General features: G+C 40.4%; 1 protein-coding gene across 1 annotated transcript in view; it reads left to right on the top strand.

Annotated features, from left to right (window-relative positions):
• sptb (spectrin, beta, erythrocytic) overlaps nt 1-10119 on the top strand; it is a 40759-nt gene extending 30640 nt beyond the window's left edge. The window contains exons 23-37 of the mRNA XM_079174614.1: nt 33-323; nt 658-788; nt 1048-1252; nt 1675-1898; nt 2173-2323; nt 2997-3241; nt 3529-3667; nt 4026-4110; nt 4728-4924; nt 5072-5154; nt 5997-6060; nt 6349-6605; nt 7515-7688; nt 8195-8237; nt 9902-10119. Of these exons, the coding sequence (XP_079030740.1) occupies nt 33-323; nt 658-788; nt 1048-1252; nt 1675-1898; nt 2173-2323; nt 2997-3241; nt 3529-3667; nt 4026-4110; nt 4728-4924; nt 5072-5154; nt 5997-6060; nt 6349-6605; nt 7515-7688; nt 8195-8237; nt 9902-10108 (2496 nt within the window). The 3' untranslated portion in view covers nt 10109-10119. The remainder of the gene's footprint in view (nt 1-32; nt 324-657; nt 789-1047; nt 1253-1674; nt 1899-2172; nt 2324-2996; nt 3242-3528; nt 3668-4025; nt 4111-4727; nt 4925-5071; nt 5155-5996; nt 6061-6348; nt 6606-7514; nt 7689-8194; nt 8238-9901) is intronic.
• The last annotated feature ends 2007 nt before the right edge of the window (nt 10120-12126 follow it).

The raw sequence follows: 12126 nt of genomic DNA on the forward strand, positions 1-12126 counted from the left end.
TTGCACTCACTGTCTCCTCTTCTGTACATCAGACGTTGCAGAGGGAGATTGAGGGCCACCAGCCTCGCGTTGACGAGGTGCTGGAGCGAGGAAGGAGGATGGCGGCGGCCGCCAGCGCAGAGGGCAGACCGGAGGCAGAGCGAATCACGGACCAGCTGAGGGAGCTGGAGGAGGCGTGGGCCCGGCTGCAGGACGAGATGGCCAAGCGCCGGGAGAGGCTGAGCGGCTCCAGCTCGGCCCAGCATTACTACAACGACGCGGATGAGGCCGAAGCCTGGATCGGGGAGCAGGAGCTTTACATGATCGCGGATGAAAAGGCCAAGGTGAGGAGCAGAGGAACTGCTGTGCGTTACAGACAAGGAAGCAGGCTGATTAATCAGGGGATGAAGCCGCAGATGTCTGAAAACAGATCTTATTATCTCAATCAAAAACAATCATGTCGCGCAAATAGCAAATGGCACTGAATGCATTAACATGATTACACGGTTAGGGTTTTCTCCAATTAAGTTTATAAGTAGCACCCTCTATTGAGAACTTATTTGGAGTATTTTGTTTTGCTTTAATGTGCAGTCTCTCTTTCTCACATCATTGAATTGCTGTTTTGCTTCTGCCTCCTCCTTTATTCTGCCTCCTCCACCTCTTCTTCCTCCTCTCCAGGACGAGCAGAGCGCCATGCTGATGCTGAAGCACCACATGGTTCTTAAGCAAGCCGTGGATGACTATGCTGACCCCATTCAGAGGCTGGCTGACCGTGCCCAAAAAATGTTTGCTGAAGACCATCCTGATGGGTTTGTGATTGGATAATTTGCTGCAAACACAGAAAAGAATTACATCTCAGGAACTTAATTTACTCATGTTGTCTCAGTCATTTGTGTGGTTTAGGGTGATAAAGAGAGACAAGCATGTATAGTGTGATAATTCCTGTTTCCTAATCACACACCTCATCTAGAGTAAACCCAAATCCAATCTCTTTGTTATTTTCTCATTTTCTCCATCCTCCCTGCATCTCATTTCCTTCCGTCTTCTCACTTTAACTTTTGTGCGCAGTGAGGAAATCATCAGGCGACAGAGCCAGGTGGATAAGCAGTACGCGGGGCTGAAGGAGCTGGCGGAGGACCGCAGGAAGAAGCTGGACCACACCTACCACCACTTCCTGCTGAGCCGAGAGGTGGAGTACCTGGAGCACTGGATCGCAGAGAGGGACATGGTGGCCTCCTCTCAGGAGATGGGCCAGGACCTGGACCACGTCACGGTATCATGCACATGCGATCATACCTTATAGGAAAAATAACTTTTGACTTGCACCAACCTGTATGATAGGTGCTATACTAATAACGTCTGATTGATTGATATAGTAGAGATGCTCAAATATGCATTTAGCTACATGTGACTGCATGTTTTAGAAAAGCCAGTTATGCTCACTGACTAGAATATCTCCATTAAAGGTAACTGAAAAATCATAACTAAGTAGCAAATGATTGAAACGTCTCATGAACAACAAGAGAAAAGGATAGTTTTCCTACTTTAAAAATGATATCCTGCTTCTATGCTTCTTTTCGGTGTAAAGTGAAGCCTGTACAGCTTAAAAGCTAAATGCAATTCGAACTTCAATACGAAATATTGTTACTATTGTTACCTGTTATTATTTTAAACACATCTGTCTTGTCTCCTCAGCTTCTGAGGGACAAGTTCCGAGAGTTTGCGCGGGAGACGGGGATGGTGGGTCAGGAGCGAGTGGACCTGGTCAACGAGACGATAGACGAGCTGATCGAAGCCGGCCACCCCGAGGCGGCCACCATGGCAGAGTGGAAAGACACCATCAATGAGAGCTGGGCTGATCTGCTGGAGCTCATCGACACTCGCGCGCAGCTCCTCACTACTTCTTACGAGCTGCTCAAGTAAGAAAAACAGTATCGACGTACCAGACCGATGAGCCGAAAGACAGCCTGTTATCTGGATTGATGCCGTTAAGATCTCATGTGTAGTCCTGTAACGCAACGTAACGAGTGAGAATGACGTCGATATCTGGAGGAACTAACAGCATCAAACCAGAAAACATCTGGTTACATTAGCACTGTCAATTTGAACATTACAACTTGACATTGATTATAGTACGTAGGATTATATATGTGATGATAATACACACTGAGACTGAACCCTTTTTTTCTAAAGGTACTTTGACGATGGGAAGGAGCTAGTCGCTCAGATCCACGAAAAGCAGAAAGAGCTGCCCGATGATGTGGGCGAGGACTTCAGCAAAGCCGAGTCCTTCCACAGAATGCACGCCGCCTTTGAGCGAGACATCACCGCTCTAGGCAAACAGGTACAACACAGGGGATCCGCCCTTTTATACTGAGGGAACACAGCAGGCAGCGGCCCAGAGGCAAACTTTGATGATTCATTTCTAGAGGGAGGAGAGAGTGCTGCAATATTTGGGCAACTGTGAACAGTTTTCTCAAAGGGTAAGGAGCAATTAACGGTGGTCCTGTGGGGGGGATTTCTAAATTTGTTTCAGCCTCTTAATCCCATTGCTTTGGGAGGAAAAACCTATTGATACATTTTAAAATAAATTAATAATAATATATTTATTTTGTAAAGCACTTTAAAAGGCACTTTACATGGTTAAATCAGAAACAGTCAAAGCAATAACAATACAAACAAAGAAAATAAATGAGATTATAACAGTAAAAAAGCTGCTGTAATCAATATTCTTTTTTATAAACCCTGGGTTTAATATTATTTCATTTCATTATTGTTAACAAACGGTACCCACTGTTTGTGCTCTGCTGTTTCCGTTAGCGCTTTCCTTTAAATATCTTTGATTACCACTCATGTAGTTTGCATATTGGATCAAAAGTACAAACACATCACTCTGCAGAGTGGAGGTCAAACATCCACGTAAAGTAACACAATGCAAAACACAGTTTTGAATGGAGGTAGACTTTAGTTTTTATGAATTACTTTAATGATTTGACTCTTGGTTCTCCTTCCACAAGGTTCAACAGTTCCAGGAGACCGCTTCACGGCTTCATGCCCAATATGCGGGGGGACAAGCGGACGCCATCCAGGTCAAAGAACGAGAGGTGGTGGAAGCCTGGAAGGGCCTGCTCGACGCCTGCGACGGCCGCAGGGCGCAACTGGTGGACACGGCGGAGAAGTTCCGCTTTTTCACAATGGTGCGGGACCTGATGGCCTGGATGGAGAGCATCATCCAGCAGATAGAGACGCAGGAAAAACCCAGGTGAGCACAACTCGGACAAGGACTTCACCGTTTAATTAGACATCCATTCAGTAAATCTCAGCTTAAAAGGCGGTTTCCTCTTTTTTTCTGAAGAGCACGAGTATATTATCTCTTTATGAAACGGTCTATCTTACCAGTAGAATGTATGAATTACAACTACACAATTTATTTGACTAAAGGACACTGTCCTGGTCATTACTGTTGCAGTTCCAGTCCCAACCAACAGAGGTAGATGAGCTTCACACATTGCCTGTTATCGCTTTATATCCTTCCCTTCTCTGCATTAGGGATGTCTCATCCGTGGAGCTCCTGCAGAAGTACCACCAGGGGATCCGCTCAGAGATCGAGGCCAGGGGAGCAAATTTCAATGACTGCCTAGACCTCGGCAAGGCCCTGCTGACACGCAAGCACCGAGACTCTGCTGAGGTAAGGCTTCAGTAGCAAAGACGGCTTCTTTTCATCCTCAGCTGGGCCTCAAATTGCTGCTTTCATTAGATTTAATTACTTTTCTGGGAGCGATTGTTCTTGTCTGGCACAATGGAACCAATTGGATTGCCACGAAAGAAAAAATTCCACTCATCTTCCACTCATCAGGGAGACTATAAAGCAAACACTAATTAGAAATGGAAAAGCCCAAATAATTTAAATGAGCAATTGACCCCGGCCTGAATTTAACGTGCGGTTAATTGCTCCACAATACAAATTCTTAGAGGATGATAACCAGTCTTGGGGCTGAGTTAATAATGCTGATATGTAACTGCGACTGTATAACTGCTTGTGTCAGATCAAAGAGAAGCTGGTACAGCTGATGGAGAAAAGGAAGGAGATGATGTTCAAGTGGGACGACAGATGGGACTGGCTCAGACTCTGTGAGTAAAACCACACTAACCTCCAACCGAAAGGCAAAACCTGTACATGTATTGTTCCTTTCACAAATCTATACTAAACTGCTAAATGACTAACTAATGTGAAAGCTCATACATTTACCGACCTTTGCACATGAAAGAGCACCACGGCTTTTGACTCCAATAAGCACAAGACAAGAACAAAGACAGTCTACTATAGTGTTTCTGCACAGTTAGAAATGGTGTTTTCTCAAACATCGGGTGATTCCTTCAACTAAACTTTGGAATTTTATTTTCAAGTTTAATGTCTGTTTTACGAGATAGACAACCACATTGAAAGCTTATTGTAATATTTCAGAAAATGTCCTGACTTTCTACAATGTTCTTCACGTCTTGACATGTTGTCACTTTCCAAAATGACCTCAGTTTCTAAAAACTTTTTTAAAAAAGCTGCCACTTTCAAAAAAATGTCTTAACTTTGTAAAGATGTCCTGACTTTCCACAAAATGTTAAAATGTTGTAAAAACATTCACACTTTTAAAAATATCTTCGCATTCTACAGTCAAAATAATACCCAGCAGAACTATTTCTGAAGAAGAAGGTTCCAGTCATGATGACCCCACTGTCTTTGTTGCTTCCAGTGCTGGAGGTGTGTCAGTTTGCGCGGGACGCCTCGGTGGCGGAGGCCTGGCTGATCGCTCAGGAGCCCTACGTGTCCAGTAGAGACCTGGGCCACACGGTGGACGAGGTCGAGAAACTCCTCAAGAGGCACGAGGCCTTTGAGAAATCCACCGCCACTTGGGAGGAGCGCTTCTCTGCACTGGAGCGCCTCACTACGGTTTGGACAAAAACATGAGTCATTATAGCTGCTGAAAAATATATATATATGCATTGTGGTCGAATGAGAAGAAATCTTACCTGCAGGCTTAGACCACAACTCGCAGTAACGTGTCAAGTTATTGATTGCAGTTTTACTGTGTTGCAGCTGGAGCTGTTGGAGCTGAGGAATCAGCAACAGGAGATGGAGCAGTTCCTTAAAGAAGAGCAACGCTCAGATCAGGACAGCAGGTACGCCCACACTCCCACATACATGCAGGCATACCTATTATGTACATCAGGGTCTCTCAAAGTGTTGATAACTGAGCGCCAATGAACGGAGCCATATGTGATTGAGGGCCACACAGGAAAGGTGCACAAAAAAAAACCTTTCCATCTAATTTTTCAACATACTAAACTATGACTTTTTCATGCTATACTATGGCTTTTCTGACTTTTTTCAACATAGTATACTGTGGTTTATTAATAAATGATTCAACATACTATACTAGGGCATATTCATGGCTTTTTTCTACATACTATGACATCCTTCACATTCTATATTATGACGTTTTATACATTTTTGCAACATACTCTACTGTGACATGTTTTGACATGCTATACTAGTGCTTTTTAGATCTTTTTTTAGGACATAATATACTATGATTATAAAATAAAAAAGATTTTTTTATTTTGTATCACTTTTTGCAACGAACTATACAGCAACTTTTTATTGATTTTTCTTACAAACTAAGCTGTGAATTATTTCGACATACACTATGATTTTTTTTCAGACTTTCTTTGACATTCTATAGTATGTCGAAAAAACTCAAATGTCATAAAATAGCATGATGAAAAAACTCAAAAGTCATAGTATAGTATGTCAAACAAAGTTTTAAAAAACATCATAGTATAGTATGTCTATATATATATATATACACACACTATACACTGTTCAGACAAAGACAAAGAACCTTATCCTTTAAACTTGCTTCCAAGCACACAGTCTCTCCCGCTCTAGAATAAACATTGTTCTTCACCCGCTGCTCTTCAAAGTGTCTCATGCAGACCCCATGCTGTCCTCTTTCTTCCAGGAGAGAAGACACAGGTTTTGTAGAAGAATCTTCGCAGCTCTGCACTATTGAGGAACAGACACTAGTGAGTAACTCTGTTTAAGCATGCTGAAGTTTAAAAAAAAAAGAAAAGAAAATCAACCTCTGTCTGCTATTTTCTTACTAACTCCTGCATTTAAACGAGCTCCTTTACTGACTCTCAAACAAACTACATTTGACTCTGTTGAGAACCTCTTTAAGCACTTCTGAAGATAGTCATGGATGTATAGATCCGCGGTACACTCTGCTCTCCAATCCAATCCAACGTGCAGGTTGATTCATCAATGATCTACTGTCTCATTCTATTTCTGTCTCTATTTTGTTTCTCTTCCAGTCTGGTTCCGGAGCAGTCGAGCCCAGTTCAGGTCTGCTGGAGGAGACAGCCGGTGACTCCACTGTGGCCATAGTGTCCGAAGTGAGAGAGAGTGGTTCTCTGGAGCTGGAGCCCTCTGTGTCAGTGGTGGCCCCGAAAGAACCAGAGAGGGCTGCCACCATGCCCATTGAGACCCTCGGAGCCCAGACTGTGCTGCAGGAGGGCACGCTGGGCCGCAAACATGACGTGGAAGGTTCAGGAAAGAAGGTTTCAAATAGGTAGATAATAAAGAAAAGGATCACAGTGCTGTTTGTGCATCACTGACCATTCCAGACATCCAGTTCTGTAGAATAGAAAAATCTATTAGCACACTTGAAAACATACCATACTTACCATATCACAGTAAACATCTAGTCTGCATTCATCTTTTCATTATTATTTAAATTACGCCACATATTACACTCAAACCAATATGCATCTAAAGAGCAAAATCGCGTCGCAAAAAACAAACAAACAAAAATAAAAGCTGAGGTCATTTTCTTTGTGATGGATTTAACAACTCGAGCAAGTTTCAAGAGTTTTCTCGCTCATATTGTAAAGAAATGACAGCAAACCAATGGCTGCCTTGAATGTTAAGTTGAAAAAACAGCGAGAAATCTACAACTGTATAGCAATATTATACTGAAGAAGGCCTCTATGTGATTTGTGTTACAAATAACTCGCAATATAGCAGCACAAACTTAAGTTATATTTAACATACGCTAGAGAACTTGAAGTATTTTTTTTTACACAAACATCAGCAAAACCAGCAAATGTTACCAACTACTTCTCAAGTTAAAAAAAAGATGACGTGTTGCCATCTTTTTTAGTCACCTGATTTTAGATGATCTGTGTTTTAATACAAAAATTCCAGCTTCTTGAGTAAATTTGTTAACGCCCAAGCTACCCAAAAAGTTTTGTTTAACCCGACCGGGTTCATCTATTTACAGTTGTTACAGAGTAGTGAGCTCATTACTAATCCAACTCATTAATTAACTGAATTAAGTCTTAATGGAGTGGTGATGTTGTTTGTGGCTCTCTTAATTGGAATTCAATTCAATTAATTTTTTCATTATCGCCGTAAATTAGCCTCCTGAAGTGATCAATATCAAAGCCCCTTCGTGTCTCACCCTTCCTCTTCCTCTCAGGTCCTGGAACAACTTGTACTGTGTGCTGAAGCCCGGTCAGCTGTCGGCTTACAAGGACGCCAAGAGCTTTGGCCACGGGGTGACGTATCACGGCGAGGACCCTTTGTCCCTCAGTAACGCCACCTGGGAGATCCTCACCAACTACAAGAAGAAGAAGCACGTCTCCAAACTACGGTGAGAATTCTGATCCATCTTCAGGTTTTCATGGTTGTCTCGCTAATTAAAAGGAATAGTTCAACATTTTGGGAAATACGCTCATTCACGTTCTTGCCAAGAGTAAGATGAGAAGATCAAGTGTGGTTTTATGGGGGATTATGTCCTGCAAATAACCCTCTGTAAAACCACAACCTGTTATTTTATGGTTTTTATAAACAGATGAGATATAGCATCAATTAATCATATTTCTTACCTTTGGTCAGAGCCAGAATAGCCATTTCCCTGTTTCCAGTCAACCTAAGCTAAGCCTCACTTTGCTAATAGTTGCTAGAATCTGCTAGTTAGATAGACCTAGACCTGCTGCCAGTGTTTACATTTCACGAACAAGAGTTAGAGCTTTGCTGCATAGCTTTCTGAAAAATGAGTTTTGTGGAAAACAGTTTAGTCTTCATGTTACTCTTTTTTTTCTGTTTGCACTCCTCCACACACTACATCCTAACTTCACTTTCCTTTCCCTCTCTCAGCCTTGGAGACGGCAGTGAATATTTGTTCCAGTGCAAAGACGAGGTGAGCTTTTAACCATCGAGAGATAAACAAAAAAGCTTTCCACAAGTCACATGAGACTGAATGTTCTGGACTTTGTATTTATATAATCTTTGACCTTATGTACTGTAAAGCAGTAGCCACAGGGTGTTGCAGTACATACATATGTGTATATTATATTTTAAAAGCTGTTTCAGATTGACATGGCTACACATGTCTAAGTAATTTGGAATGGATTATGTAGCCAAGAGTATTTTATTACAGACGTATTGTTTTTACCTTGTTTTCATCGGTCAGTTTATGTATTGGATGCTTCTGGACTTCCGTGTGTTCAGTGAATTATGTGCAAATGCAGTAAAGAAAAGAATTTAATGATGAAACCCAATTGTGTTTTTTCAGTTTGTTCTACTGGGGTTAAAGTCGAAAAACAGTCAAAAAAGTCATTCAATCAGGAGAGACTTCATTAGAATTTCACAATAATTTATTACACATTGTACAAATGTGAATAGTGCAACGTCTTTGGCGATTGGACTCCATCCTGAAGGAAGACAATCGATGTTGATGAAGGGAGTTGCTGCGGAGTTATAAACAGCATAGTATAGGATGTCGAAAAAAGTCATGAAAAAGTCAGTGTACCATGTCGAAAAGTCATAACTTTACTTAAGTTACTTTATTTTTAAAGTTGCTTTTTTAGTTACTTTACTTTAAAAGTTACTTTTTTAGTTACTTTCCTTTTTTAGTCACTTTTAAAGTTACTTTACGTTTAAAGTTACTTTTTTAGTTACTTTACTTTTAAAGTTACTTTTTTAGTTACTTTACTTTTTAGTTACTTTTTTAGTTACTTTACTTTTAAAGTTACTTTTTTAGTTACTTTACTTTTTAGTTACTTTTTTAGTTACTTTACTTTTAAAGTTACTTTTTTAGTTACTTTACTTTTTTAGTTACTTTTAAAGTTACTTTACTTTTAAAGTTACTTTTTTAGTTACTTTACTTTTTTAGTTACTTTTTTAGTTACTTTACTTTTTTAGTTACTTTTAAAGTTACTTTACTTTTTTAGTTACTTTTTTAGTTACTTTACTTTTTTAGTTACTTTTAAAGTTACTTTACTTTTAAAGTTACTTTTTTAGTTACTTTACTTTTTTAGTTACTTTTTTAGTTACTTTACTTTTAAAGTTACTTTTTTAGTTACTTTACTTTTTTAGTTACTTTTAAAGTTACTTTACTTTTTTAGTTACTTTTTTAGTTACTTTACTTTTTTAGTTACTTTTAAAGTTACTTTACTTTTAAAGTTACTTTTTTAGTTACTTTACTTTTTTAGTTACTTTTTTAGTTACTTTACTTTTAAAGTTACTTTTTTAGTTACTTTACTTTTTTAGTTACTTTTAAAGTAACCTGTAAACCTGATTAATGTAGGTGACATTAATCAGGTTTCTCTGTTTCTCCATCAAGTTAGTAAGACTACCCTACAGGGAGCGTTACGTTTTAAGATGAAATGATTCATGATAAGGTCTTTATCACCAGTCCTCCTCTGATTCAGCCTCACAAACACCTTATTTAAAGTTTCATTGCTAAATGCTTGAACCACTTTATAATTCACTCAAATAGAGCAAGAGCCAAAAACACACACTGTGTGTCTGGAGGTGGACTTCCCTTTCTAATCCTCCGTGGTGTGTGTGTTTTCATTTCAGGAGGAGCTCCAGCGTTGGAGCCAGGCCATGGAGAAGGCCGTTCAGCCCCTGGCAGCGGAGGAGGCGTCGGGGCCCTCAGGGGCCAAAGCCCACAGCCTGCCTCCTCCTCCTCCTCCTCCCTCCTCCTCCTCAACTGCACTCCCGGAGCCCAGTTCTGCCAAGAAAGACAAGGAAAAGAAGTTCAGTCGCTTTGCCAAAAAGAAGTAAAAAGAGATGGAAAGGCCATCAAAAGGGGATATGGGATGGGATGGGATGGAGGGGGGGGGGGGGGGGGGGGGGGGGGGGGGGGGGGGGGGGGGGGGGGGGCCTTGGCAACCTGGAAAGAGAACGTAGTATCGGTGTACAATCAGTCAACGACAGCTTTTTAATCACTAGATTTTTTTATATTATTTAGCAAGAGTAAAAATACATTTATTGTAGCCATCACTCGTTTGCCTGTATTTAAGCCAGTGTTTCATAGCAAAGGTCCACTTTTTCTTTTTTCTTTGTGTTGTTTTTAACAAATGCCAAATTCAAAGCAATTCAAATTAAAAGCACAGGAATGCTCCTTTCACACTCAACCAAAGAATGTTTGTAAAACTTTTTCTTTTGCTGCGTTTGGTTTGCTTTCGTATGGCATGCTTTTGATATAGCCATGTACAATATGAAGGCCTGTAATGGACATGGGGTGACACGAGAGTACCAAGAGAGTACTTTTATTAATCTGCCTTATACAATGGTTGTGAACTGTAATACTGTGCTGTTTGCTTTGTAAATGCGGTGTAAAGACTTGAAGAGCAAAACCGTAGTACAGTGCACACACACACACACACACACACCAAGTGTAATTGCAGGCATGCAAACTAAATGCTCTATGCACTGTGAAGGGTTCGACTGTTGAGATTTTTAAAATGGTCACCGATGAAGTATGATCAGTCAAGAGACACCAGTTGTGATTATTGATCTAGTACGGTCGTATTCTCAACTGAACTGTGGCGGTAGTTATTTCTGTGAACTTTAAATATATTCAACACTTGTGTATTGAACCCTGAATTTCATATCTATTCATTAACATATATACACAAACAGTATATATATATATATATATATATATCTACAGCTGCATGAAGTATGTTTTACGTTAGTTTGATATGGTGCTATTGTGATATTCTTGAACCCTCAGTCAAGACCACACTTGACCCGCCTTATTTGTCTTCAACGTTGGCTTGTAGGGACACACATTATAAATTGTATTCTGTTAGCAGATATCTGAGGGGTGTTTCGTAATAAAAACAGCTCTTATTGTGGAAAGCCTGACTTGAAATGAACTGAACCAGGATTAATCGGTTTCCTAAAGTCAAGTCTGGTTTACTTTGAAACACAGACCCGAGACACGAAGCACTGACGACATTCAAATTAACAAAAACCACTGCCGGACTCGGACTCAAGTTAGCTGCAGTGTAATGTAATGTGAGCTTTCTTTTGTATAATAAGTGCAACACGTTAACGTAAAGAGGCAAGTTGACATTTAAAGATGCACGCAACATGCCGTTAACAACTTTTAAATATGCAATAAGACTCCAGCCAGGTTATTTATGGCAGTAGTTGGATAATGCTACTTGGTTTGGACGAGTTAAATAACAGCCTCCATCTGGTGAAATGCCGTCAGATTGGCTGCCGGCCTCAAAACTTATTTAAGTGACATTTAAAGAGAAAACAGATGGTGAAGAAGCTGCAAACCATGAGTACAGTCATGGGTCGAAGTTGTTTTTTTGCCTTCGTATTAGTTGCAGTGCATTTAAAATGAACACGTTAGCTGGAATTGTGACTGAAAAATATAAGAGTTCAAACTTTAAGTATGCAAAAAGTGTTAAATTTAACACGTACTAGTGTACAAAACACTGGGGTTTAGCCTGAGGTGAAGCTAAAATAACCTGACAAAAACCAGGCTAGTCTGGAAGGTGAGAACAGTTTGATTTAACTGGTAATCTTGCTTCATGAAACACCCCTCGGATATCACAAACTACATTTCATGGACCACAAAAGCTGAGTGGTAAATTAGAGGCAACTAGAAATTAAACCAGGCGTTCTTGTAAAAGCAGAAAAAGAGCCCGGACCAAGTCAAGGACAATCCGTGGTGTCGGATGAATCTTGACTGCTTTTCCGAACCACACAGCAGGACCAGGCATGCTCTTTATCTAAGGCGAGGATCATACAGTAGCAGTACGGAGCTGAGGGAATGTGTC

Source organism: Pholis gunnellus (genome assembly GCF_910591455.1).
Source record: "Pholis gunnellus genome assembly, chromosome: 15".
Taxonomy (NCBI): Eukaryota; Metazoa; Chordata; class Actinopteri; order Perciformes; family Pholidae; genus Pholis; species Pholis gunnellus.